This window comes from Vespa mandarinia, chromosome 4, assembly GCF_050613455.1.
Source record: "Vespa mandarinia isolate Hongniang chromosome 4, ASM5061345v1, whole genome shotgun sequence".
Lineage (NCBI taxonomy): Eukaryota > Metazoa > Arthropoda > Insecta > Hymenoptera > Vespidae > Vespa > Vespa mandarinia.
Genome location: NC_140813.1, coordinates 4,046,657 through 4,073,566, shown reverse-complemented (window position 1 = coordinate 4,073,566; position 26,910 = coordinate 4,046,657). Strand labels below are relative to the sequence as shown.

The window sequence follows — 26,910 nt, the reverse complement described above, 5'->3', positions numbered from 1 at the left end:
CTCTTTCCCTCTTTCTCGCTCTTTCTCTCTTTCTCTTTCTCACATACATACTCTCTCTCTCTCTCTCTCTCTCTCTCTCTCTCTCTCTCTCTCTTTCTCTTTCAACCATGGGCAACAGGTTTGAATTTATGGGACAATAAAGAGTGCGTAGTGCGCGTGTCTCCCTTGCTCCTACTCTCAACGGTGCACTCCTTCTCTCTTTTTCTCTTTTTCTTTCTCTCTGTCTCTCTCTCTCTCTCTCTCTCTGTCTCTTTCTATCTATCTATCTTTCTCTTTCTCTCTACCCTCTCTCTCTCTCTCTCTCTCTCGTACGCGCGAACAGTAGAGAAAAGAGAAAGAGAGAGAGAGAAAGAGAAAAGGAGAGGAACGACGGTGGAGACTATCAAACTCTCATAAAACTGTCAGGCACGGTCGCCGGGGCTGACTTATGTGCGGCCCTTCTTCTTCTTCTTCTTCTTCTTCCTCTTCCTCTTCTTCTTCTTCTTCTTCTTCCTCTTCTTCTTCTTCTTCCTCTTCTTCTTCTTCTTCTTCCTCTTCCTCATCCTCATCCTCGGCATCGTCCTCGTTGGACGATGTAGAGATACGAAGTAGCTGCTGTTGCGTGAACTTGTCTTCTCCCAAAGTGCCGTAAGGATTTCGAGCCTCTACCAAGAAGAAGGACACTTCGGGAAGAACCTAAGAGGATACCAAAAGGAAGACACCGATTCTTTCTCTCTCTTTCTTTGAACGAACGAACCACCCCCTTTTTTCGGGGTAATCGCGGTAGGGGGCGCGCGCGCACGCGTTACCCCCTTTGCCGAGCAGGCGGAAGACTACTTGTCGGTGACGTCGCGCTAGGAAAGAGAGGAACTGCCAGAGAAGAGAGAGAGAGAGGGCTGCCCCCACCAGGGTCCTTGCTCGAGGGCTCCCGAATATCTCTCCATTAGCCCCCCTCGTAGCGACGGCCATCCCCTCTCCTCGACGAAAGCTCTCCTTCTTTCTCCTCCCTCTTTTCTCGGCTCTCTCTCTCTTTCTCTCTTTCTCTATCTCTCTTTCTCTGTTACTCTTTCACTCTCTCGTACGTTCACGCACCCCTCTCGGCTCTCGTCACGTCGACGTCGACGACGTTGGCCTGCGAGACGGGCACACGAGCGGCGCAGCGCCAGCAGCACCACCAGCAGCAACATCAGCGGCAGCAGCAGCGGCGTCGGCTGCGGCGGCTTCGAGCCGACGGACGACGACGACGACGACGACGACGACGACGACGACAACGACGACGACCACGACAACTACTACACTACTACTACTACTACTAATACTACTACGAGGACGACGGTGAAGAGAGGAGAGAACGGGCTTGAAGAATCCTTCGTCGCCGGCAGGAGAGACCAATCAAGGTTTGACGAACGGCGCGGATTGGTCGAAGCGCTCTCCTCTGACACGCAGAGAGCGCGGGCACGTGACAAGCTACCGCACACACCGGCCTCTGAATCGCGGCGAGGCCTTCAGTACGATACCAACCACCCTCCGCGCATGCAACGGACCATCTCCGCGATCCTTAAAATCTTCTCTTTCTCTTTCTCTTTCTCCTTTTCTCTTTTTCTATCCTCTTCCCTTTTTCTCTATTTTTCTTTTATCATATTACGTGTAACAATTTCTTTTTAATCGTCATCGAGGATAATCATTTGACAGAAACATTCCTCTCTTCGGATAGGGAGATATAGGATAACGTGTAAGAGCTCTCGTAGTGCGACGCGAACGGGAGTTCTCTCTCTGGTGAACGCGACAAGGAAGAACAGTCCTTTCCGATGGAGCGAACGAACGAGTTCGCTGTCACGTGCTACCACCGGCTGGAACCCCGAGTTCTCTCTAGGTAGACAGGTTCCGAAGAGGAAGAAAAAGATATATATATATATACAGAAAGAAAGAGAGAGAGAAAGAGAAGAGAGAGAGAGAGAGAGAGAGAAAGGGAAAGAGAGAGAGGGAAAGAGAGAAGTCGTAAAGAAGAAGAAGACAGTTTTATTGGGGTAAGCCCACGTGACCCTTGTAAACAGAGGCTTCTTTGTCGTCGCGTTTTGTCGCTTATAAACTGTGTTTACGTGAGAGAAAGGTGAAAGATGAAGATCATTCTTATCTAACGATCTTATTATTGAAAGGAAAATAACAAACGGAAGGTAAACAATCTTAAGGTTTGTGCGAATCGTGAATGTCGTTCATATCGGGACGTGCGAAGAGATCGGTTCAGTGACGTCGAAGAGGGACGAGGAGAACCGCGAACGATGAGTTCGTATCAGTTCGTCAACTCGCTCGCGTCATGTTACGCGGGCCAACAGCCTCAGCAGCAAAGGCCTACACCGAATTCACCCGGAGAACCGATGCAGGCGGCATCGCCAGCTGGTGCAGATTACTATAATCCGAATGCAGCGGCAACGAGTTATCCGGCACCATGTTACTCGCCTCAGCAACATTATCCGCAACATCCGTATGCAACTCCTGCATCCGGAATGCAACACACAGCACCAACCGGCATGATAGACTATACGCAACTTCAACCTCAACCGAGGCTGAATGCAACGGCCACCTCGGCGCAACATGGAATGCATCAGCAACCATCTCAGCATCATCCTCAACAACATCATCCCCAAGCACAACAACAGGCACAGCTTCACCAGGATCCAACGACACCTTTACTTCAAGCCGCTAATGCGCCTTCCGCGCCCTCAACATCGAGCTGCAAGTACGCCGACTCGACTTCCTCCACCGGAGTAGCCTCGCCTCAGGACCTCTCGACCTCTACCTCGAGAAATAGTCCCACACCCTTGGTAGCACCCGGCACGAGCAAATCTGCGTCCGGTTTGACATCGCCACCTGGAACCTCTTCGAGGTCCTCCGTCGCGGCGGGATCCACGGCTTCACCTCCGAGTGGAACGCCGAGAAACGTTGCCGATGGAAATTCTACGCTCACGACGGCATCCTCAGCTTCCTCGCCAGCATCCTCCACTTCGAGCACATCCAGCACAGGAAATAATTCGTCGAATAAGGTGAACCCTTCCGGTAGCAATCCACCGCAGATTTATCCTTGGATGAAAAGGGTTCACATTGGACAGAGTAAGTTTATTTACTTTTCTTATTTTATTTTATTCCTTTTGCCATCGTGAACGAGGCGTCAAAAGCAGCACGATCTGATCTATCGTAAATAATGGATCCTTGCCCGATCCATCGATCTTAAGCGCGATTATGGTATCTTAACTGGTAGCAACAGATCAGCAATTACGCGATACGCTTATAGTATCTGCTTTTATTGGGACTGGATCTGGTAGTAGCAAAACCTGTATCGCGTAAAGGTAAACGATGCTATCCTCGATGAGAAGGCAGCTGGATCTATCAGAGAAATGTCGAGGTATTAATCGATATTGAAGATCTTTACGTAAGAATTGTTTTTATGTGTAAATAATATTATTACTCATATTCAATACAACTTAATGAACTTAATGTTGAATGTCATTTAATCACAAAGATCAAATATAATCATTTTAATCGATAAAAACTTTTATGTCACGTATGTAAGAAAAGAGAGAAAGAGAGAGAGAGAGAGAGAGAGAAAAGAAAAAAAGAAAAATAATGAAAAAAGAGAAAGAAATGAACAAAAAATAGAAAACAAGGAAATTGCGCTTCTCTTGCGAGTTGTAAAATCGATATCGATTTCGTGTCGTAGAAAACCATTTCCGAAAGCATCGTGGAATATATTCCTTAGGCCAATAAATCTTTAACCTTCGAGAAAGGTAATAGTATTTATACGCGTAAAAGACAGAAAAAAGAAAAATATGAAAAAAATAAGAAAAATATAGACGAAAAGGCACAGGCAAGAGAATGATTTGCGATGTTGCTAGTAATATGACAGTTAGCGATAATGTGCTGCAACACACACACACACACACACACACATATATATATATATATATATATTTATATATAAAAATCCTTCCTACGGAATTCTCAACATCATTTGCATGAACGATGGATCCATTGGTATTTAGTTGGCAATCTAATCGCCGTGGTGAAAATCTGCTAAATCTTGTTCAAAACGTTAAAATAACGATACCGAAGGTATCTTTCCTCTCAATGATATCATATCTAAGTGATATTAAATTTATTCGAGAATAAAAAAAAAAAAAACGAGACTGACTCCATCGATATATTTAATGAAAGATAGATACTTAAAGTCCAATTTAATCTTACCTCAATAAAATTAAATAAATTTTTAAAGTTCATTTATATTAATAGAATAAACAAATTGATAATCGTTCAAAATAATCAATATCATTTGTAAAACATTACTCAATCGAAAATAGTCTTGAACAAATACGATGAAGTAATATAGAATGGTATTAAAATTGTCATGTGTTGTAGTAAAACATTGTGTAGGGAATTTAGAGTATTGCGTAAATCAATGTGAATCGAGGGAAGTTAACGGGATGAAGACTGGGATAAAGAATTGTTGTCGTTTCGTATGTATGAAAAAGAAAGAAAGAAAAAAAAAAGATAAGAAGGAGAGAGAGAGAAAGAGAGAGAGAGAGAGAGAGAGAGAGAGAAAGAGGGAAAGGGAGAGAGAGAGAGAAAGAGAGAGAGAGAGAGAGAGAGAGAGAGAGAGAAGAGAAAAAGAGAGAGAAGAAAGAATAAGAAGGGGGTCGAAGGGGTAAGAGTAATTCAACGGGGCCAAGACGGGATCCACCTGCCCCCGCGGTTCAAAGAAGATAAGACAGCGCGCTGGTCGCGCTCACATTAGTCGCCCGCGTGATTTACTGCGCGGCCAGTATGATTCAGTCAGCGGGGAATTTGACGAAGAATTAATGGTATTATGATATCGTGTGTAACTCTATGTATGTGCGCCCGGGCCATAAATCAGACTGCATTGTAAGGCGCGGGGGGGCCCTTCCCTTCTTCTTCTCTCTCTCTCTCTCTCTCTCTCTCTCTCTCTCTCTCTCTCTTTCTCTCTCTCTCTCTCGTACTCTTTCGTTCTTTTTCTATCTCTCTCTCTCTCTCTCTCTCGCTCGCTCTCTCTCCTCATCTCAAGACAAGGCTTAGCTTCGACGAAAACCACGGCCTCTCTTCGATTCGGCCCCCAAACGGGCCACGAAAAGCAAAGGTTTCTGATCTCTCGCGAGCTCTCTGGCCTCGCTCGACAGCAACACACATACTCGTACATATATATATATATATATATATATACTTATATATATACATACATAGTTTTCTTTTCCTTCTTTCCTTTCACTCGACGTTCCTTATTTTTCTAAAATTTATTATTACCTTAATATATAAGAAAGTTTTTAAAGGATCGATCGAACTTCCATAATGTTCAATGTACTTGGGAATCGTGAGAAGTTAAAAAATTTCTAGTCTAGATATCGATCTGATCGAATTAATGATTTCATGAGAATTCCCTTTTGGAAGACGATTTAATGGTTGAATAGATCAACCGTTTTGATGTTTTATCGTTTAACCGTTATATTACTATCAGAGGAGACAAGAAATAATAAAAGAGAATGATTACTTATAAGTAATGATCTAGTACAGGTATAGAACGCTCGATAGCTTTCGTTCTTTCATTCGTTATATAAATTCAATTTGTAATTACTGGAATTAAATAGTTTGGCGTTAACTTTGAAGTTATCTAAATAACAGTAATTACGTACTTGATAATTCAATTCATTCGATAATAACATATAGTGCGAAATAAATGTAATTTTATGTATTCTATGATTGAAAAAGATATATACCTATCAGTATCATTTTAGAAGTAATTAGATTTTTTACTTTTTCTTCGTTTTTTCTCCTTTTTGTTTTTCTTTTTTCTCGTTTTCTTTTTTTTTCTTCTTCTTTCTTTTTTCTTTCTTTTCTATTTTTTCTTTTTCTCTTTTCCTTCTTCAAAATATAAAGTCTTATAAATAGTAAAGTCTCTGAGTAAATATTTTAAAGAGTTTCTAAAGAATTGCGTAAAACCGTCGACGTTTCAAAGCGCGACTACGCATTTAAAGCAATTACGTTATGCCTCGACGATCTTTAGACCTGTCTGCGAATATCTCTTTCTAAACGCATCCCGTTCTTTCCGCTCTTATTCTCCGGTATCTCCTTTTTGACTGTCCGCCGGACCAAGGCTAAACGTCACCCTTTTCGTTCGTTTCGTTCATTTTGCTGACAATGAAATGAAACTCAAGGTCGTTTTAATAGCTTAAACCATCTCTTTGCATAGCTTAGCGTTTAAACGTTTATTCTTTATCCTTTGTACGATCGAAAAGGGTTCGGCTTTGTAGATATATTACGATGATATAAGTGTTAAAAATTTGTCATTTTGATCATACGAAAATTCTTGAAAATATATTTTAATATATTTGAAATTTAAAAGGCTCGACGAATAAAATGGGATTTAATGAAAATAAAATCCGATGGTTATCTTTCTGATATATTTTCAAATTTACGATCCTCAAATAGCAATGGCGTTAAGCAATAGAGAACGAAGGACTTGAACAAAAGCGACGTCAGAGAATATACGAAGTGGGACGAACAAAAATAAACAATCCGGGTAAGCATCGAGGGGAAATAATTGATTCGTCAAGGTTCGCCGTTAAGGATAGTGTTCAACAACACGTAGATGTTCCGTTTACAAGTTCGTCCAGCCGTCGCGACGCTTTGAAGATCGGTGCTGATGTGTAAACGTTTAAGCGTCGGATTTGAATAAATAAACGAACCAAGAATGCCTGCTGGCGATGCAACCACAAATGAGAAAATTCTCTACATATTAACGTACTTGAACTCGTTAAACGTGATCATGAACGTGACTATCTCATCAGTATTTTAAAAATGGACAAACAATTCTCGATATTATCAAAAGGCATTGCAAAGGAAATTAAATGAAATATATTCCGTTTGAAATTATACAGGATGTAAACGATTATCCTTATTATAAAATATTATAATTCTTTGCTTGTTAGTTAATTGTAATGAAACACAAATTTATACATCGATGTATACAAACATATAAAAAGTTTTTCTAATCGTAAAGAAAAAAAATTTAATAAAACTCAACACATTAATTAGTATCATCAATAAACTATTACAATTTGTTAATACCTGGATAATCATTTATAGATATTCCTTATCTAATGTTTATAATAGATGTACGATATTATTTGAATCTTTTCTCTCAGAAAAGACAATTTCTATTCGATTAAGAATTGTCGAAGTAGCAAATGCCAGACGAATTTGTATCTTGGGAATCGCGTTAGCGGCTACCCTTGGCTCCGATCTGAGATCTAAAGGAACTTGGCCTTTCCTCGAGGGCCATCGAGCGGCCTTATTTATGGCGAAACGATCGACCCGCAATTATGCCATTCATGGCAAAGTCTACCTTCCGTTTATCGCTTCGACCCTTGAACGAGTGAATCTAGGGTAAGGAGTGGTGTATCTTGGAATTGTGAAGTAAATTGAGACGTGCGTGTTTTTACGTCATCGAACTTTTCTATCAATTCATTTTATTACGTTATTTTCTTTTTCTTTTTTCTTTTATTTTTTTTCCTTTTTTTTTTTTTTTTTTTTTTTTTTTTAAGAGAATTAAAACAAATCGAAACGAGTATCGCATAGAATTGACAATTAATTTCATGTATTTCCTGCAAGAAATTATGACATTTTATTTCTGATGATTTAATTAGAACAATGTGATGATTTTTAAAAGTGACAATTGACGAGGGAAATGAAAAAAAAAAAAGAAAACAAAATATTAAAAGAATATTTCAATAATTATTTTCATATTTGACAAAGAAGAAGAAGAAAAAGAAGAAGAAGAAGAAGCTCGCACATTGCGGTTGGTCGAAACTAAAATCGGTTTAAGGTCGGAGTCCTTTGCATGGCTTATATTTATGGCAAAATGATCGACCTATAATTATGCCTTCCACGAGCAAAGCCACCTTCCGCTTACCAATCCACTATTGGCAGCCCCTCATGAAACGGGCTCGCTACCTCCCTTTACTCCCTTTTACTCCCTTCTCTCTCTCTCTCTCTCTCTCTCTTTCTCTTTCTCTTTCTCTCTTTTTCTCTTTTTCTCCGTTTCTCTCTCTTTCCGCTTATCGTTGCGTTAACCGATCATCCACCGAAGAAGAAAATAATTACACGATTATTCGCTTCACGATAATTAGGTACCGCGATGATTATCATAACGCTTACTATGCTCCAAGGGGTACATGCAGATCGGCTCCCAATTTATCTTTGTCAATTTTCTTAACACTTTTATTCTCCTCGTATTACGAATATAAAATATTTTATATATATATATATATATATATATATATATATATATATATATAACAAAATACCATAGTTCATATAAATCCTTTTTTTCTTCTACGATCATCTGACGAAAATAATTAATTGTTTGTCTTTCATAAATTCAACGATATCTTCAAAGTTCGAAGACTTACATTAAGAGTTAATTTATTGACTTAATTTTCATACACAATAATAAAGTAAACAGTATTAATAGTAAATTAAGTATAATATTTTATATTTAAGTAAGTATATATTTATTTAATAATAGTATTTTTCTTTTAAGATATTCATTCGATTACTGATAAATTTGTCTTTATCTATAGTTCGTACTTTTTTCAGAATACTATCGTACAATTGATAATTATAGGAGGAAACGAATGAAACAATCCTTCTTATAGAATAATATTACGAAAAAGAATATTTTTATTCTTTGAAAAATAAAAGATAATTCAATTAAAAATTTAACGATCCGTTCGACAATATACGTTTTTACAGAACGTTTTAGCTTTAATTCCGCCTTCAAAGTGAACAGTCGCACGTTGCACGTGAAAAAAAAGGACAGCTTTTAATTTTAAGAATCTTACGTCTACCATTTTAAAATTACATTACTTTTAAGAATCTATGAAAAAATACTGCTGGGATAGTACGCTAGCTATATGGTAATGTAATCATAAGGACTAACGAGGAATCAAATTGAAGGAGCGTACAAATCGTTTATTAGGATATAAATTTTCATAGAGCTTGTTCGCGAGCGCGTACGCGAGTAAGATCACTGGAGGGGGCGGTCATGGTGTAAACCGGATAAGCCGATGGGGTAATGGATGTGTGCCGGGAGCGAAGTGGGCCGCCTGTTGCTGCGTGGCCCGGGCGCCACAGGGATCCTTGATCCTTATGCTCCTGCAGTCGCCCTTTTGCCAGACGAACCCTCTCCAACGAAGATTTCCTTCGGCCGAAAATTTACGAGCTGCCTGCGAATCGGGGGGAGGTAACCATTCTGTATCGTTGATTCTTCCTTCCTCTCATGGTGAAAAAGATAGAGAGAGAGAGAGAGAGAGAGAGTGAGAGTGAGAGAGAGAGAGAGAGAGAGAGAGAGATAGATGGATAAATAGATAGATAGATAGAAATAGAGGTCTCTATCTTCCTCTCTTTCTGTGGTTTTCATGCGACGTAACACAACAAGGAGTACAATGATTATCGAGGATCGTGTCCTTGAACCAAACCAACGTATAGAACCACCTATATCCCATATTCCTTTTTCTCAAAAGGCATTGCGTTCTCGTTCGTGGCGTGACGCTTTTCTAAAGCACGAACCGTGTAAATCAATCTGAAAAATTGTACGATCCTCTAACGTGTAAGACGATTTAATGTTTTACAATTAATAACTTATATAATTTTATTGTTATAAAAAGAAGAGAGAGAGAGAGAGAGAGAGAGAGAGAGAGAGAGAGAGAGAGATAAAACATAATGGAAAGAAAATATCGTGATTCGTAAAAGAAGAAATTTTCTTTATACATGAGTATCGCGTTATCTTCGTTGGTTGGAATAATAATAAAAGGAAGTGTAATAGAATTAATATGAAAGGATAGGCTCTTGGCGATGGAGGAGAATGGCCGTGGACGATAAGATAAGATGATATTTCAACTACGCGGCAAGACGGAGCATTAGCATCGAGCACGCCGCAATGCCAAGTACCAGTCGAGCCGTTTGATACTTCTCCCGAAGATCCATCGACGTTTATTAATAGCGCCGCTCGTGTTCCACGACGGACGATTATTTCCAGCCTGTGTAATTCAAGAATCGTGCGAGAATCATCGTCGTCGGGACATCTCGATTTTCGAAGATAAATAAGTCGCGTGTAGGATCGTTCGCCCTCTGAGATTAGAGAACTCTTTCTCGTGCTAGTTCAAGCCAATGGAACTTGTGTTATTTTGTATTTTATCATAACGCATGTAAAAATAAAGTAGCATTTAATAATAAGTAAAGTTAACTGTTAGATATGCTATCTATCAGATCTATCGATCCTTTTCTAACCATTTAAACATATAAAATAAATTACCTAAAGATAATTATCTAGAGATAATGTAGATTACGAGAAAAGATTTTCTTTAATTTGATAATTTTATTGATAAGTAAAAGAGTTTACTATTATCGCTTTAAAAGAAATTTATTATAACGTTATTCAGAGTAGCGCGTGCCAGGGCTCCAACTGTTTATCGTTCTCATTCTCAAGATCGGATATCAGCTTTTCTTATCGTCTCCACGGGTATACACAAAATTGGATGTTAAACATGATAGAAGATGAAGATTTGAATTTTACTCAGAACGTGTCCTCGAAGGCAGTCTCCATTATTTTCATTTAACGGATTAAACGTAGAATACATCCATACATCGAATAAATTGTCCGGATTACTTTGTCTTATACTAAGGACAAAAGAAAAAAAAAAAAAACAAATAGGCCGATTATTAAAGTCACTCATAATAGAAGGAAAATCGGTGATAAGATCATCGTGATGTTATACGTCAGCATTGTCTCAAACTTAACATATTTATGACCACGATATTTACAAGTTGATGAATACTTCTAACAACAATGCCCATATATATATATATATATATATATATATATATATATATATATATATGTACGATATACCGTCTACCGATTTTCTATACGTGGGATATAGAAATGTTAATTTTCTTCGATATAGATCAACTTAATGGTATAATTTTTCAAAATATTTTACATTATTCATTATCAAGGCTGTCAATCGTTGCTTTCGTATGTGTTTATAAGTTTGAACAGTTACTTTACATTCATGATTTCTTTTTTTTTTTTTTTTTTGAGGAAATCGTTTGAAATGCACTTCGTTTAACGTTTCCTCGATTTTCGGTAGGCTATCATCGAAACTATCACGCTATCTCAAAAGTACGAAGCTCGCGTGACAACTTTAAAAACGTCTTCCCGATTGGTTCCAATTGATCTCTTTTCTTTTTCTTATCAACTTTAAACGCAATCCATTTGATAGAACGACGTAGTAACAATTATAAGATCCAAGAAACTCTATGATACTATAATGAAAACTTTGTTGAGATCGATTTTAATAAGGAGAACACATAAAACAGAGATTGTTTTCTAGTTTCTCTAACGAAGAGAAATAATCATTCGAAATGATCGATTCGATCGATCAATTAATAAAATCAATCATTACTATCACGATCGTGATCTCGATGAGTTCTATTAATAATCGATCTACGTTAATGGAAGATTCTTATTTCGGATCGGCGTGTGATCGACTCTAAATCTTGATCATATATATTAACGCGTATAAAAGGAAAGATAATTTTCTCGTTTGAAAATATATCAAACGAAATTGTTAAATATTATTACATCGATATTTAATCGTAAGGATAATGAATTTTTAAGATTTAACAAAGGAATTCGTTTTAACAACCATACTCAATTTATTCCCTAAATATCCTCATTCTCAAAGGAAAAGAGGGTAACGAAAGTTGGTACTATTACGAGGAAAGACTTCATTCCGTAGGTAGTATCCGTTCTTTTACGAAAGAAGCGTGTTCCGACGGTGTTCCGACGATCCCGTTTACACCCTAGCGACCCCGAACCATAAATAAATGCTGGTGCGAGGCTTACGTACCATCGCAGCTTCTTCTGAGAGGCTCGCCACCGGCGGCGAGTCAGAGTAACCAGGACGAACGCCATGGACGATCAAATCGGACAGCCTCCTAAGAGGAACAACCCAAGCTAAAACATAGGTACTGCATGATTCATAGGACACGCTGCTAGAAAGAGAGAGAGAGAGAGAAAGAGAGAGATTGGGACACCAAGTTCGCCTGGTGTCCGGAAAGAGACGCCCGTTTCCGATGAGATTTATGCTCCCACGTTTCGCGAACATACCGTCAAATATGGAACAGATGCTACGTCGGATGTTACGCGATCACGATTGATCCTTAAGAAGAACATTTTTACTGGTGAGATTCGTTATGTTTTATATTAATTGACGTATTTATTAAGTGTCTTTATCTATAGGATGAATCACCCAAAAGTCAAATATCTTTCGCTTTTCTTTTTTTTTTTTTAAGTTTCAACGATTTGAACTACGTAGAAAAATTAAGATATGATTTATTCTTATTCGAAAAGATTTATACGATCACATTATTCAAATACAAGCGATTGTTATTTAAAATATTTCTATATCATGATGTAAGATTTTCTTTTCGTTAAATGTTATCTTTTATAAATGATTTAGTAGCATTTAAGATAGTACTTAATTGAAATATTTGCATCCGTTAGAATTGATTTTTTTTTCTTTTCTGTTGTTGTTTGTTCCTTTTTTTTTTGTGTATATATATATATATATATATATATATATATATATATATTTAATTTCGTTTCATTTATTAAGAGCTTCATGATAAGTTGAAAGACGTGACAGAATTGCAGGGTGTGTCGAGGAAAAGTAGGAAAAGAAGAATAAAGGAAAATTTGTGGTATTAATCGAGAAAGAAGAAGGTAAGCACGTTCGACGCGTTCGTACGAGCGCACACGCGCAGAGAGACGTAGAGGCGCGCGTCACGGGAAGCATTCTTGCTGTGGGAAAATTAATGACTTACCTTCAGTGGGAACAATACAGTCAGCTGCGACTCTCTACATGTTCTCTCTCTCTCTCTCTCTCTTTCTCTTTCTCTTTCTCTCTCTATCTTTTTCTCTCTCTTTCATTCTCCCTCTTTCTCTTTTTCTCGTCGAGAGTAGAGTGCGCGTAGAGCGCTTCGCGACGCGCTTGATGCGAGACTCTCTGCCTAAGGTCGAACAAAAACGATCGTGTGCACAGTTTTACGTGTGCGCATTGTATTTGTATATGTGTGTTGCGAGCCAAGCGTAAATCGATTTATTCCTATCGAGGGCAAACTCCGAGGAATGTTAGAGCGTATATAATTTTCGTTCATACGTTTCGTGGGTGCTGGCACATTAGTTGTCAGCCTCAAGAGAGAAAGCCACGCTTAAGTATCTATCGTCGACAACAACTGAAAATTATTACATAACGTAATTATAATCTGATCGTAAATGTTCCATCTCTTGGATATATCATTGTTATCGCGAATTAAGTAAATATCGTTTAACGAAGAGAGAGAGAGAGAGAGAGAGAGAGAGAGAGAGAGAGAAAGAACAAACAAAGAAGCAAAAAAAGAAAAAAAAGAAAAAAAAAATCAATTCCTTTCGAACGAAAAGACGAAACATTTTTTCGATCGATATCGAGAATACGGAGAGAAAAAGAAATCGAAGAAAAAAAGAAAAAAAAAAGAAAAAGAAAAAAGAGGAAAAGTAAAAAAAAAAAAAATAATTCGAAATTTCGAAATATATGACAAATGAATTGTAAGAATTTCTTAAGTTCATTTCTGTCCCAATAAAAAATACAATTTAATTTCTTTCGGGATTGATTGAAAAAAAGAAAAAAAAAAAAAAAGAAAAGAAAAAAAAATTGATCGTTTCCGTTCATCGATATATCCACGAAGTTTTATCCGATCGAAACGATCCGGGGATCTCGATCACCCACATCGAAACCCCGCAGTTTTCGCGAGCTTCGCGAACAACTCGATGGATCGACGTTCGTCGAAGAGAATAACAGCGAGGAGGAGGTGGAGGTTACGCAAAAGATCGAAGTCTCGTCGAACGGTGGAACTCGCGGTAACGTCGAGAGAGTAACGTCGAGGAAAAGATAATGCATTCGGAGGTTGGGAGTCGCGCGTGTGTCGACCGATCGGACGGACCGCCGTCTGATGGATGGAGACGCGTAGCCTCTATCTCCCATTCTTCCTCGATTCTTCTCGTGAGTAAGGGCCCATTCCTTCCACGCGAGATGTCTTTCCTCTTTCTATATAGAATATACTCTTTCATCTCTCTCTCTCTCTCTATCTCTCTTTCTCTCTCTCTATTTTTCTCTTCTTCGCTCTCTTTTTGTATTTTTTTTTTCCTATATCTCCCTCTTCCTCTCGTATAAAGTAATCCCTTCGGCAAGCACGACAGTTTCTTACGTACACAAAACTGTGTACACACGTGCGTTGGGATTCGATACGAAAGAGAGAGAAAGAGAGAGAGAGAAAGAGAGAGAGAGAGAGAGAGAGAGAGAGAGAGAGAGAATGCTTGAGAAACAACTTCGGAGCCAAGAACGAGAATAATAATAAGACTCTTCTATAAAACAAAGATATGATATTGGTGATAATGAACTGTTCTTGTACTTTGTTTATAAACGATGATTGTCTCGGCGTGTTCTCATTCTTTGCGATGTCGCCGATGAGAAACGATCGATCGTATTTTCTATCGCTGCCGTCGCCGCACGCGACACATTTAGTATCTAGAACATCTATAATACATTTCTTTGATATTCTTTCAATTTATTTGCATCATTTGTGAGATATTTATTTATTTATCGATGTACAATAGGAATGATCTATTTTTGAGATAATTTGGAATACGTAATTAGAACATCCTTCTACTACACCATTGGCATGTAAGAAAAGTTGAAGATTTTTTTTAGCAGATGATCTCTATAGATTTTGCCAGTTGTCTGTAAAGTATGTCTTTATAATAAGTAAGAAGAAGAAGAAAAAAAAAAGGAGATAAAATAAAATGATGACTCACTATGCTGTGGTACACGTACGCCAAGGAGTACAAAGTGAACGGACATCAAGAAAAAGAAAAAGAGAGAGAAAGAAAGAGAGAAAGAAAGAGAAGAGCGAAGACGAGGCGTTAATTGAATTTGGGTACGCGTGGATTATTGTGAAGCGTTTAAAGGGGGCCAGAAACAAACCTATTTGCGTCAGAGAGCTTTCTCGTGGAAGATAACAAATGATTCGCGAGGCGACCACCGGCGGGTGCTCACCAAACTTCGGTATAAAAGCTTCGCCGAGAGAGAATCCGTTCCTCTTTCCCTCTTCCGAACCCACTTTACCCTCTTTCTCCTCCTTCATCTCCTCGTCTTCCTTCGTCTTTCCACGCTTCGTTCTCATACACCCTCGGCAAACGTTCTCACCCCTTCCCTCAGCCCCCTCCCACGCTTCTCACTTTCGAAACACACCCTTCGAGAGAACGCCGCTTGCCGTGCCATTCAGATTGAAAAGCAATAGTTTTTCAATCTATTTATAACTGTCCAATGCACACATATATATATATATACAGATATACGTTCAAACATACTCGTTTGACCAAGTTGAATGTGTTAGCAGCGAGCCCTACCGTTCCGATGACCTAATTCAGTCTATCTCGCAAAGCCTTCGTTGAAATATTATATAATATACAATATATGTATATAATATATATATATATATATATATATATATATATATATACAAAATGAATCTTCTCTTTTATCATGGCTACAATGAATATAGATAGAATGAGCATCGTGGTAGAAATAAATAATCTTATATATGCGATATTTAGGATGTATATAGTATAATATAAAATAATGTAAAATTGTTGAAAATGATAGAAGATACGAGACATCGTTAATGACTTTATTTAATTGTAAGTGTTTAGTTGTGTTTAGCGCGTAGAAATAGAATTCTTGCCTTCGATTTCGAAGACGACAGATCCAAAAGATTTCGTGGACGTCTTGACAACAGGTGGATCGAGCAAGGAAGGAGAAGGAGTAGAAAGAGGAATAGAGGGAGGAGAGGGAGGAATAGAAGGCGTTTCGTCCTCGTCGTGGAATGTCGACAGGTCGTTGGTTTCGCTTGCGATCTTTGGCCCACGATCGGCTGGGGGCAGCTGCGAAACCACAGAAAGATCACAAATCACGGTGGCCGGACAGTGGCCGAGTGACGCAAAACACGCCTAGGTAAATTTAAATTGCTCATAGACTGATTCTCGCGGACACTCCTTCGCTCAATGTTTTAACGAAAGTCCGTGGGCGATATCAGTCTAGAATATTGGCTCTAAGCCAGATCATCGCGTACGACATCTCTCTTTCTCTCTCTCTCTCTCTCTCTTTCTCTTTCCCTCCCTCACTTTCTTTCTCTCTCTCTCTCTCTCTCTCTCTCTCTCTCTCTCTCTTTCTTTACATTTCACGAAATACAATGAAAAATAGTCTAGAATTTACACGGGGAATCCATTTCGAAAATTTGACGATTACAAACGGCTTATTGCTTGTACTTGTTAAATGTATACCTATACAAAGTATAATTTTTTTTAATACAAATAAAAATACGTTCGCTTACGAATATAATCTATCTTTGTTATATACATATATATATATATATATACATATATATATATATATATATATATATATACATATATATATATACATATATATATATATATACATATATATATATATGTATATATGTAGGTATGTGTCTGTGTGTGTGTAAAATTAAAAAATATCTCTATTCAATGATACATATAATATGTATGGTTGTTCTTTATGCAAAGGAAATGTATAATGACTAATAGACTACATTATACATCAAAGTTATCTACGTACTAAGTTATTCAGAGCGCAAATTCTTTCCAATAAAAGAATGAAACATCTTAAGAATGTGAAGCAGTCGAGCAACGGTTTGTTCGAGATGAGATGTAATGACGAGAATTGCTATCACGGTCTATCATAATTCCATTGATAAACGTATTGGATCGGATCTAGGATAAAGACACCGAATGCGAAAGCAAGATCGGTCATATATTCGGTCTTGTATATTCGGGCCTGATGTAACGACAAGTTCTTTGAGGCGCTATCTGACGGAGGTGGACGCGAGATCTCGAAGGAATGGACCACCTAGGCTACGGAGATGCAATCATAATTGCATAATGGCCCTGGTAAACTGGCCGAGTTATTTATGAACCTCTCGACTTCTTTTGTCGGCAGTGTCAATGAAGCACGGATTCGAGCGACTCGAGAGCGAGAGCGGCAAGACATAGCCTCGAATGTTTCTCAATGACGTCAGATCTTCTCTCTCTCTCTCTCTCTCTCTCTCTCTCTCTCTCTTTTTCTCTCTCCTCTCGCTCTCTCTCTTCCAGTCTATCTCTATCTCTCTTGTGAATGTCGGATAAGTCTACGATTTACATCGTCTTTACACCGATATGTCCTGTCAATGACTTTTTATCATCCTCTCTCCTCGTAAAACCTAATGGTTCTTAGGACGATTATCGCAGGGAATGAAAGATCGTTTTCGGTCTCCCTTATCGATCCAACATCCGTGCGACGCGACGTTGAATTTCGATATACCAGGACCAACCGTGTCAGTTCAGAACTTTGTCCGCCGATATTCCGACCGACGTTTGAATTCGCATAATTAATTATTTCCGATTTATCGACCCTACCGCTTTCTCTCTTTCTCTCTTTCTCTCTCTCTCTCTCTCTCTCTCTCTCTCTTTTTCCTTCTTCCTTGTTATTTTCTTTTTCCGTTTTTTCTTTTTTTCATACGACTAAGAACGAATGAGATTGATTTATTACCTTTAAGTCGAATCGAAATTTCCTGCCGTCTATCTTTGCGGGAAAGGATGGAATTATTAACGCGATCGCTTTGTTGGATTCGTCGTGAAATGATTAAAAAAAAAAAAAAAAAAAAAAAAAAAAGAAACAGAAAAAAAAGAGGAAAAAGGGGAAAAAAAATAAAGAAAAAAAGGAAAGAAGGAAAAGAAGAAAAAGGAAGAAAGAAAAATGAAATAGAAATATGGTTTTCGTGGTATAAGTCGAAGAGAAAGAACGTTGCTTACTTTTCTACTCGATCTGTCATTAACTCGCAAAATTTCGAACAAGCACGTTTCTTCCTTTGGAATGCTTCGGTTGATCGCGTAGATGAAAAGGTTCGATAGGGCCTATGCTAGGCCTCGTATCAGATAACAGCTCAGATATGTGCCAAGGGTTAGGGGTGGTAAGGAGTCTATATATATATATATCTACCTTCGTAGAAACCACTCTTCAAACTAACATACTGATGGTTAACGAACACACAACTCAGACTCGTGTACACAGAAATGTGGTGCACTCCCGGAATGCGAGAGCGCGATAGTCTTCGAGCGTGAGATCCTCTTTTTCCCTTTGTAACCAGGGTAATAGTATAAATCATCTTTCTAGTCGGGTAAAATTTTCATCTCGACGATCATTTAATGTAGATAGAATCCAAATGGAATATAAATTTAAAAACATATAGAAACACTCTAAATATTAAATGTTTAGCGAAAACAAAGTACTTTTGTTGGACTTCAAAGAGAAAGCAAAAAATTTTTCGTTTCCATCGAAAAAGTTATAAAAAGAAAGATTGATAATACACTCGATGATATTCGATTTTTCGAGATCGTTGGAAATTATATTGGTCCATTAAAAATCGTAGAGACGTTAAAAAGCTTTAAAGGCAGACCGGGTAAAAATGTTCAGCATCTGTCGCAACGCTGAGGAAGGAGGACAGAGAAGAGACATAAGAAGGGTAAGGTGAACGAGAGAGAGAGAAAGAGAAAGAGAGAAAGAGTGAGAGAGAGAGAGAGAGAGAGAGAAACGTGTTAAGCGCAGGTCCATGTCGTGTCAGCCGTCTCGATGTCACCTCCTGTCGTCTAGCGTTTTCGTGGCTCGCTCTTAATAGAACTCCTTGCGCAGCTCGCATGTATTCGCACCCGAAGAGCCTTGTACTCGACGTGTCACCGTCGTGTCTCGACGATCCAACTGACTGACGGACCGGCTGTTCGACTAAGAACTCGACTGGCCTAACCTCCCGGCGACCCTTCTTGTAAAGTTTCGTGAAGAGCCGGATATTCCACGAATCACCCCGTTACCTAGCTTAAGCTCGCGTGCCTTCATTAGGGGTGTACTTTCTTCGATTTTGAAATATTTCGTTTCTCTCTGCTCGAAACATTACAACAGCATTGAACCACATGTAATAAAACAGAGTTAAGCTTTTTCTCATTGTCAGACGAGATTTTGTTAAATATCATTTAATTTATATATATATGTATATATATATATGTGTGTATGTGTGTGTGTGTGTACAATAATCAATCTGTTGGATCATTATGATTTGATTGAAAGTTTTTGACAATAATTGAAAAATAACGTAATAAGATGAAACGTATCTAATAATCTTACAATTTAAAGACCTATTCAATAAACTTGATATACCCAGTTGGAAGACAGAGGAAGAGAAGATAAAAAGGTGTACATTACTTGCAACATGCCTGATCGAGAAGTTACAGTGTCTCTCGGCAACCTTCATCCAAGCTATTCAGTGCATCCTCGGTGCATCGACGTCGACGAGACACAGACGGCAATTAATCACCGGAAAGGATGTAGAGGATACATCAGGATCTAAAGGCAAACGAGAGAGAGAGAGAGAGAGAGAGAGAGAGAGAGATAACATGAAAGTTAGATCATGAGAGAGAAAGAAAGAGAGAGAGAGAGAGGCCATGTTGAATCCTCCAACGCGTTGTTACGCGTGCCAGTTTTGTTAGCCACGTACGACTCGTCTCTTCTCGTAACTAGAAGAAAAGAGAGAGAAAGAGAAATTCCATTTGTCTATTACAAAACGGGTAGGTGTGTCGGGCGAACGATATGCACACTGAAACGAACAACCCAGAAAGCGGGAACGCTATTTATTAAAAAGTCAGACCGTACGAGCCAGCGACGTGCTACATCGGGAGGAAAGCGATAACGCTCGACGGAGGAACCGGTCATTAAGCTCGTTCGGCTCCCATTGACCAGCCACTGTGAAAGCTCTGTCTCTATCTGTCTTCTTCCCTCTCTATATTCCCACTTCTCTTTTCGTCTCTTCCAATGTTGAGTTTCTCTTTTCCCATCTCGCGAAATTATATGTAGATAGGTTCTATCGATAAAACAAAAAAAAATGTATACATATACATATATATATATATATATATAAACATTGTTTTGTATTATTAGATTAAAATTGTTAAATAAAAATCGTAAATTATTGATAGATTATCGATAGATCATTAGAAAAGAAAAATTTACTTTTTCTTTAATCGTTAAAATATTTTCAATGTTCGAATGATCATTGATATCTATTGGGTTTCCTTTAAAAGAATAAAAGAATAAAAAAGAACATTGCATTTTTATTCAAACGTTCACATTGAATCTTAGCAACCAATAAATATTAGTTTCGATCTCGAATGTCCGTTCATCGTCTTGAGTATTCTCGTCTATTAGCCATTCATCGTGAAAAGCGCGGGATGTTAGCGAGCAACGCTTCGGGCTAATCGTTGATCACCGTATGAAAGCTCCCTTAACCGCCATGAATGCTGTTCCCTCTCTGTCCCTTTCTCTCTCTTTCTCTCTCTCTCTCTCTCTCTCTTTCTCTCTCTCTCTCTTTCTATTTCTTGTCTCTCTCACTCTCACTCGGAGGTCGTTCCGGCGCTTAGAACGAGTCGTGGGGCGGTCGTTTGCCACACGCACGCACTCAGAAAACGCATGCAAGTACAGAACCCGTCCAATTCTCCGTCGAGTCTCGCTCTCACTATTAATAGCGTATTCATTATTGTTGTAAATGAAGCGACTCTTTAATATCCGCATCGATGCGAGGCGCCCACGCGAACGAGTCTTTTGCGAACACCTCTTACCTTGATATCAACGAAACACCTGCATATCCGCTCGACCGAATCGTTCAGCTGTCGATTCATGTATCGATCCATGAATTCGCGATCATTTCGTGTGATATCGTACTCGACCATATAAATTTATTTGACACTCGACGGATATACCGTTATCTCTTTACGAGTTAGAGTTTATTAATGAATTTGTAAAATAATTCGATAGATTCCATGATATGCATAAATACTTTGTCTACTTGTCTATGTACTCAGTTTTATTCAGATTCTATTTTTATCGTAATTAAGGAAAAGGTTAAATGTCTCATTTCCTGTCATTAATATATTAATAATTTTACATTGTCTCGTTCAATTCGTGACTGGGAATTTAATGATTACTCTTTCTGTCTCTCTCTCTCTCTCTCTCTCTCTCTCTCTCTCTCTCTCTCTCTCTCTCTCTCTGTCTCTCTTTCCTTTCATTGATGAGAATATTTCGGATACTCTTCTATTCTTTCATCGTTCTATAAAATATTATATTTCTATTTAAGAGATGATCATCTTTGGTAGCCAGTCGTCTCCGTATCCGTTTCTTTCTTTCTCTTTCTCTCTTTCTTTATGTAGAGTCGAGTGATCTCACGGATTAGATTATTTTTGTGCGCTCCCGAAGAAGACAAGGATTAGAGTGTAGCTATTTATGCGCGATGAGAAGGGTTTCAAAAGTCTCTCCTCGAAAGAAAAATCGAATTTACTTTTACTAAGAGGAAAGTAAAAGTTAATAATTATTATATGCGTCATCCGGTAGGTTGTATTCGATTTTAACGATCGTTTATAAAATTTTTCCATCAACGAGTAAGATGGGTTGAATGCAATAGGCGTGGTATGCTATCGTAATAATAGCGTTGCGAAATTATTTATGGCCGAGGCGTGCTAAGCAAATAGGTAAAACAGCTGCCAAGTGACCAGTTTGCAATCCAGTGGCACAGGCCAAGACATTAACCACGACTCGTTGAAATAATTAACGAGCTCGTCACGCTTCCGTCCGCGCATCCTTCGCTTCCGTTCTTTTTATTATTCGTTCGCCCCTTCCTACTCTCACCCGAAGTAAAAAGCTTCGACCTTTTTTCCCCCTTTTTCTGTCAAGCAAATATCAGAAGAACTTTACTATATTCTTGATGATATTTCTAAAAGACTCTGGAAGATTTAATACATATGTAGGATAATGTTATAACTTGGTATGAACATATTGAATAACTTGCAATTAAAAAATATCCTATCATTTATCCTATTGCATTCATCTTATAAACAATTTTTTATACTATATCCTCGTTCAAAAGGAAGAATTAAACGTAGTTCAATTTACGCTCAGACAGATCAAGTTATTACGTAGAAATTGATTAATAAATGAGTAACATCCCGTTTACGTAAGATTAAAATGATTTATTCGAAGATATAAAAAGAAATGAAAAAGAAAAAGGATGAAACAATAAGAAGTATAATATACATGTTGTATTTTTCACATGTGCATGTATGTCCGTATATAATAAAATGTATCTATGTGTTATGATTACAGGTACGGTAAATGCAAATGGCGAAACAAAACGACAAAGGACATCTTATACGAGGTATCAAACTTTAGAACTGGAAAAGGAGTTCCATTTCAACCGCTACCTGACGAGGCGGCGTCGCATTGAGATCGCCCATGCTCTTTGCCTGACTGAACGTCAGATCAAGATCTGGTTTCAAAACCGGCGGATGAAGTGGAAGAAAGAACACAAGATGGCGAGCATGAACATCGTGCCGTACCACATGTCGCCGTATGGACACCCTTACCAGTTCGCGCCGCACCCAGGCCAGTTCGCTCACTTGGCCACATAGGACGAGTTCTCGCCCGCCGAGCTCGGAGCACACGCTGTCCGCTTTCCCGGGATGTACGGCGAGCAGAACTTCTAAAAGGCTTTTCTCCGATCGGACGCTTCACTTCCAGTAGGATTCGCGAGCTGGACATTCCGCGATCGCGATTGGCTTGCCTCGAAATATTAACATTCTCTTTTCAAAAATATCTCCTTTCAAAATATTACGATTTTCTTTGTTAAATTGAAAAACGTAAGAGAAAGAGAAATAGAAAGAAAAAGAGAAAAAGCGAAATAGAGAGAGAGAGGGAGAGAGAGAGAGAGAAAGAGAGAAGAATCGTTGGCTTGCCTGTTCGCGAAAGCGATTACTATGTCACAAAGCAACTATTCGAAGTTGAAGGGAAGCCAAAATTTTCTGCGAATGTAGTGCCGTGCGCCCGATTTAAGACTGGACGCGCTCCGAGGGACTCTCACGTATATATATATATATATATATATATATACATATATGTATACACATGTATACGTATATATACATACATATATATATTTACATACATGGACGCAAGGAAAATTATAGGATGATCATGCGTCCTTTATGAGAGCCCACCTCAGCGGGTGAGATAATCGAAACTCTAGTTTAAGGGTAGACATTAACGATCTAAAGAAGGAAAAAAGAATTAAGAAAAAAAAAAACAAGCAAATATAATGGAAGAAGATTAAAACACATAAGAAAGGAAATCTCGATTTTAATGGCGAAACTTAACTATCGTCGTCCTCTTGTCTGGCTGCACACTGTTTCACATGGTCCGTGAATGAACGAATCGTATTTGTAAAAGATTAATGATGGAGGGGGATGATAATCAGACAATTTTTTTTTTCTCTCTCGGATCGTCCTGTACTTACTTACTTTTTCTCCGTTTCGCTACTTATTATCGAAATCTTCTATCGAAGAGAATATGTCTATTTCTATTCGACGATGAATTCGATGCGATTGGAGGAAACAGTTTCTATCTGCACGTTGAAGTCACTATTCCTAGTATGTAAGGTGCCTATTAATACTCGAAACCTTCTTCGCCAATTATTATTCTCCGGTCGAACGTAAAACTTTCGAATGATTCGCAAATGTATTTAGACGTCTAAAATTTTCGTCAAAATATTCGTTCGATTTTATTGCGATTGAATCGAATCGTCGTATTATTGATTCATGGCGAATAATGATCCTCTAAATGAGAATTCAATTTTAACGTAAACGTTTACGAATCCGCTCTCTAATTTTCGAAATAATGCTAATTAGCAATTTCATTTGAACGATTTTATTGCCACGTATATATGTATATGAAAATATATTCATTTTTATAATGTGAAATCTTTATTCCTCTTGCTCTCGATACTTTCTCGTTTATGGAAAAGTATACGTAAGTAAATTTTAATCTGGGATATATAATTAAGGCAGAAAGACTCGATGATAAAGAAACGGTGGGCAGCTTAGGCGCTGCAAGCTCTTTGTAAATAGTTTGCACCGTAATGTGTAAACACTCGTTCCTATAAAAAAAAAAAAAAAAAAAAAAGAAAAAAACGAAAAAAGAAAAAAACAAGAAAAAAAAAACAAAAAAAAAAGAAAAAATTGTCAACTTATTGTTAGATAAAAATCCCTTTACAACTTGGCTGTTTCTTTCGAACCATCGTTCAAAATTAAACGTTTTATCTCTTCGGTAATATTAAATATATCAGCTAAATAGATGTATAAACCAATCTTTTTCCCCTCTCTTCGATGTTACACACGCGAATCGTCAAATTTGTCGATTCGATTGAAAGCGATGGAACGAAGTGAATGTAAAAAAGGAGAAAAGAAAAAAAAAGAAAATAAAATAAAATAAAATAAAAAAAGAAAGAAAGAACAAAAGAAAAAAGATCGATCGCATAGAACGTGTCATCTTGAACATCGAGTCGAAAGCATTTTCGAGAATATCAATCGATCGATCGATCGATCGTTTCAGTTTAAAAAAATAGAATCTTCAGCCGTTCGGCTCGAGTCTGTAAAAATGAAGTAACGACGAGCGTTCCAAAGTTCTCGTTATGCTTGTGTTATATACGTATATGTATGAGTGTATTTTCTTGTGATACAAGAGAGAAAGAGAGAAAGAAAGAAAGAGAGAGAGTGAGAGAAAGAGAGAGAGAGAGAGAGAAAGAGAGAGAAAGAAAGAAAGAACGAACGAGCGAAAGAGCGAGAGAGAATGATTGAGATTCGTTTTATGCTTTAGATCGAGAAGTCGTATATGATTGCGACGTGCTAAGCAAATTCGGAATAATACAGGGATCCTTAAAATATATCGATGTGTTTAAAGTTAAATAAAAAGCAAAATGGTGACAAGAGAGCAAAAGTATGATAAAATAAAAGTATGGCCGGAAGAGACGCTTTATTACGCGACTGGCGAGAGGGGGTTTCTTTATAAGTAGATTAACGATGAATTGTACATAATGATTGAATATAATTGAACAACGCGATATTGAACGACGTTATCTCAGCTAGGCGTTAACGAAAGAGCAGATTACTTCGTTGTTTGTTAATTTATCGGCCCGTTGTAATGAGTGGTGGTGGAAAAAGAGGATGAAAGCGAACGAATCACGAACGATTCCTTGTCTTTTCTCGAACGAATGAAAATGCGTGTAAAACGTATGTTTATCTTTACGCACGAGCATTCACTTTTCGACGTATTTATGTACACGTATAACCACGTACATTCTATATGTACGTAATATATATGTACATGAAAGTGCAAAAGTTACAAAATAAAATATTTGAAAGACAAAATGAAATTGGACACGTGTCCGACCGTAAAGAAATGTTCTTTCATTGCCGCCTCGCTGTCGTTTAGAAATATTTAACAAATAAATAAAAATAGCGACTATTATTATATTATTATTATTATTAATATTATTACTATTAATTTTATTATTATTATTATTATTATTATTATTATTATTATTATTATTATTATTATTATTATTATTATTATTATTGACATGATTGATATTATCATCATCATCATCATCATTATTATCATTATTATTATTATTATTATTATTATTATTATTATTATATTGAGAGTGAGTCTGTTGCTAATGACCTGGTCCAGTGTTAATATTGTATTTTATTTGTTTCGTTATTATGTTTTTGTTGTTCATGCTGCGTGCCGTAAAAACACGCCGTAAGATATAGACTTGTAAGCGATATGCATTATAAAAAATGCAGAAAACGTTATTTCTGAGAGGGCAGCAAGTGTACGAAACGTGAAATTCCATGATCGTTTCGATTCTTTATTTCTTTTTTTTTTCTTCTTCTTCTTTTTATACATATATATATATACATAAATACGATATATATCGACTCGAACGAACATGACAGGATTACTTTTTTGATCTCTCGAAAAAAGTTGAAATCGACGAGAGAAAGAAAAAGATAGAAGGAAAGGATTGAATAAAAAAAATCGAAATATACAGTGATTTACACGTCGGGTGCGAAAGATTCGTTCTCCATGTTCTTTTCGTTTCTTTTCATTTTATTTTTTCTTTTCTTCTGTTAATTTTTCTTTAATTAAGCTCAAGTATTACGTTCACGTAGCGTCTCTCAAATGTTACTTCATTCCATGTAATATACGTAATAGTCTAAACTAAACTATCTACTTATTACATCTACGTAATCTAGAGCACCGTACGCGTAAGGCCACATAATTATATATAAAAATATATATATATATATAATTTAAATTATAATTATTATATATATAAATGGTATGACGTACTGAGAAACAAAAAAAAAAAGCCCACACAATAAGAGAAGACAAACTTTGATCTCATTCGATTCAACCCCCCTTTTGCATCGAACCTTTTCAACGCAATACAACTGGCCGTCGTCTCTCGGCTTAATTCTAATTCGATCGAAAGAAGATGAAGAAGGACGAGGATAAGGAAAGAGAAGAAAAGAGAGAGAGAGAGAGAGAGAGAGAGAGAGAATTCGGCCGGTTTTGACCACGACGAATTTCAGCGGGTGCTCGGAACAATGCACTTTTAGCAACGCAAATTGGCAGCTCGTTATAAATCACGGCGAGTTCACAGGCCACGTATGTATATACATATACATATATATATATATATATATATATATATATACGTATTTATATATATATATACGTATATATATAT

General features: G+C 37.6%; 1 protein-coding gene across 1 annotated transcript; it reads left to right on the top strand.

The window, feature by feature from the left end:
- The first annotated feature begins 239 nt into the window (after positions 1-239).
- Positions 240-26,810, top strand: LOC118445931 (uncharacterized). The gene is made up of 2 exons (XM_035876041.2): positions 240-3,087; positions 22,425-26,810. Exons 1-2 carry the CDS (start codon positions 2,259-2,261, stop codon positions 22,727-22,729), a joined length of 1,134 nt encoding a protein of 377 aa, XP_035731934.1. The 5' UTR covers positions 240-2,258; the 3' UTR covers positions 22,730-26,810.
- The last annotated feature ends 100 nt before the right edge of the window (positions 26,811-26,910 follow it).

Bases quoted from the DNA above. Each gene is read 5' to 3' on its own strand.
- LOC118445931 (XM_035876041.2), top strand. From the start codon at position 2,259: ATGAGTTCGTATCAGTTCGTCAACTCGCTCGCGTCATGTTACGCGGGC. The intron at 3,088-22,424 runs GTAAGTTTATTT...TTATGATTACAG, and splicing joins AAGGGTTCACATTGGACAGA to GTACGGTAAATGCAAATGGC.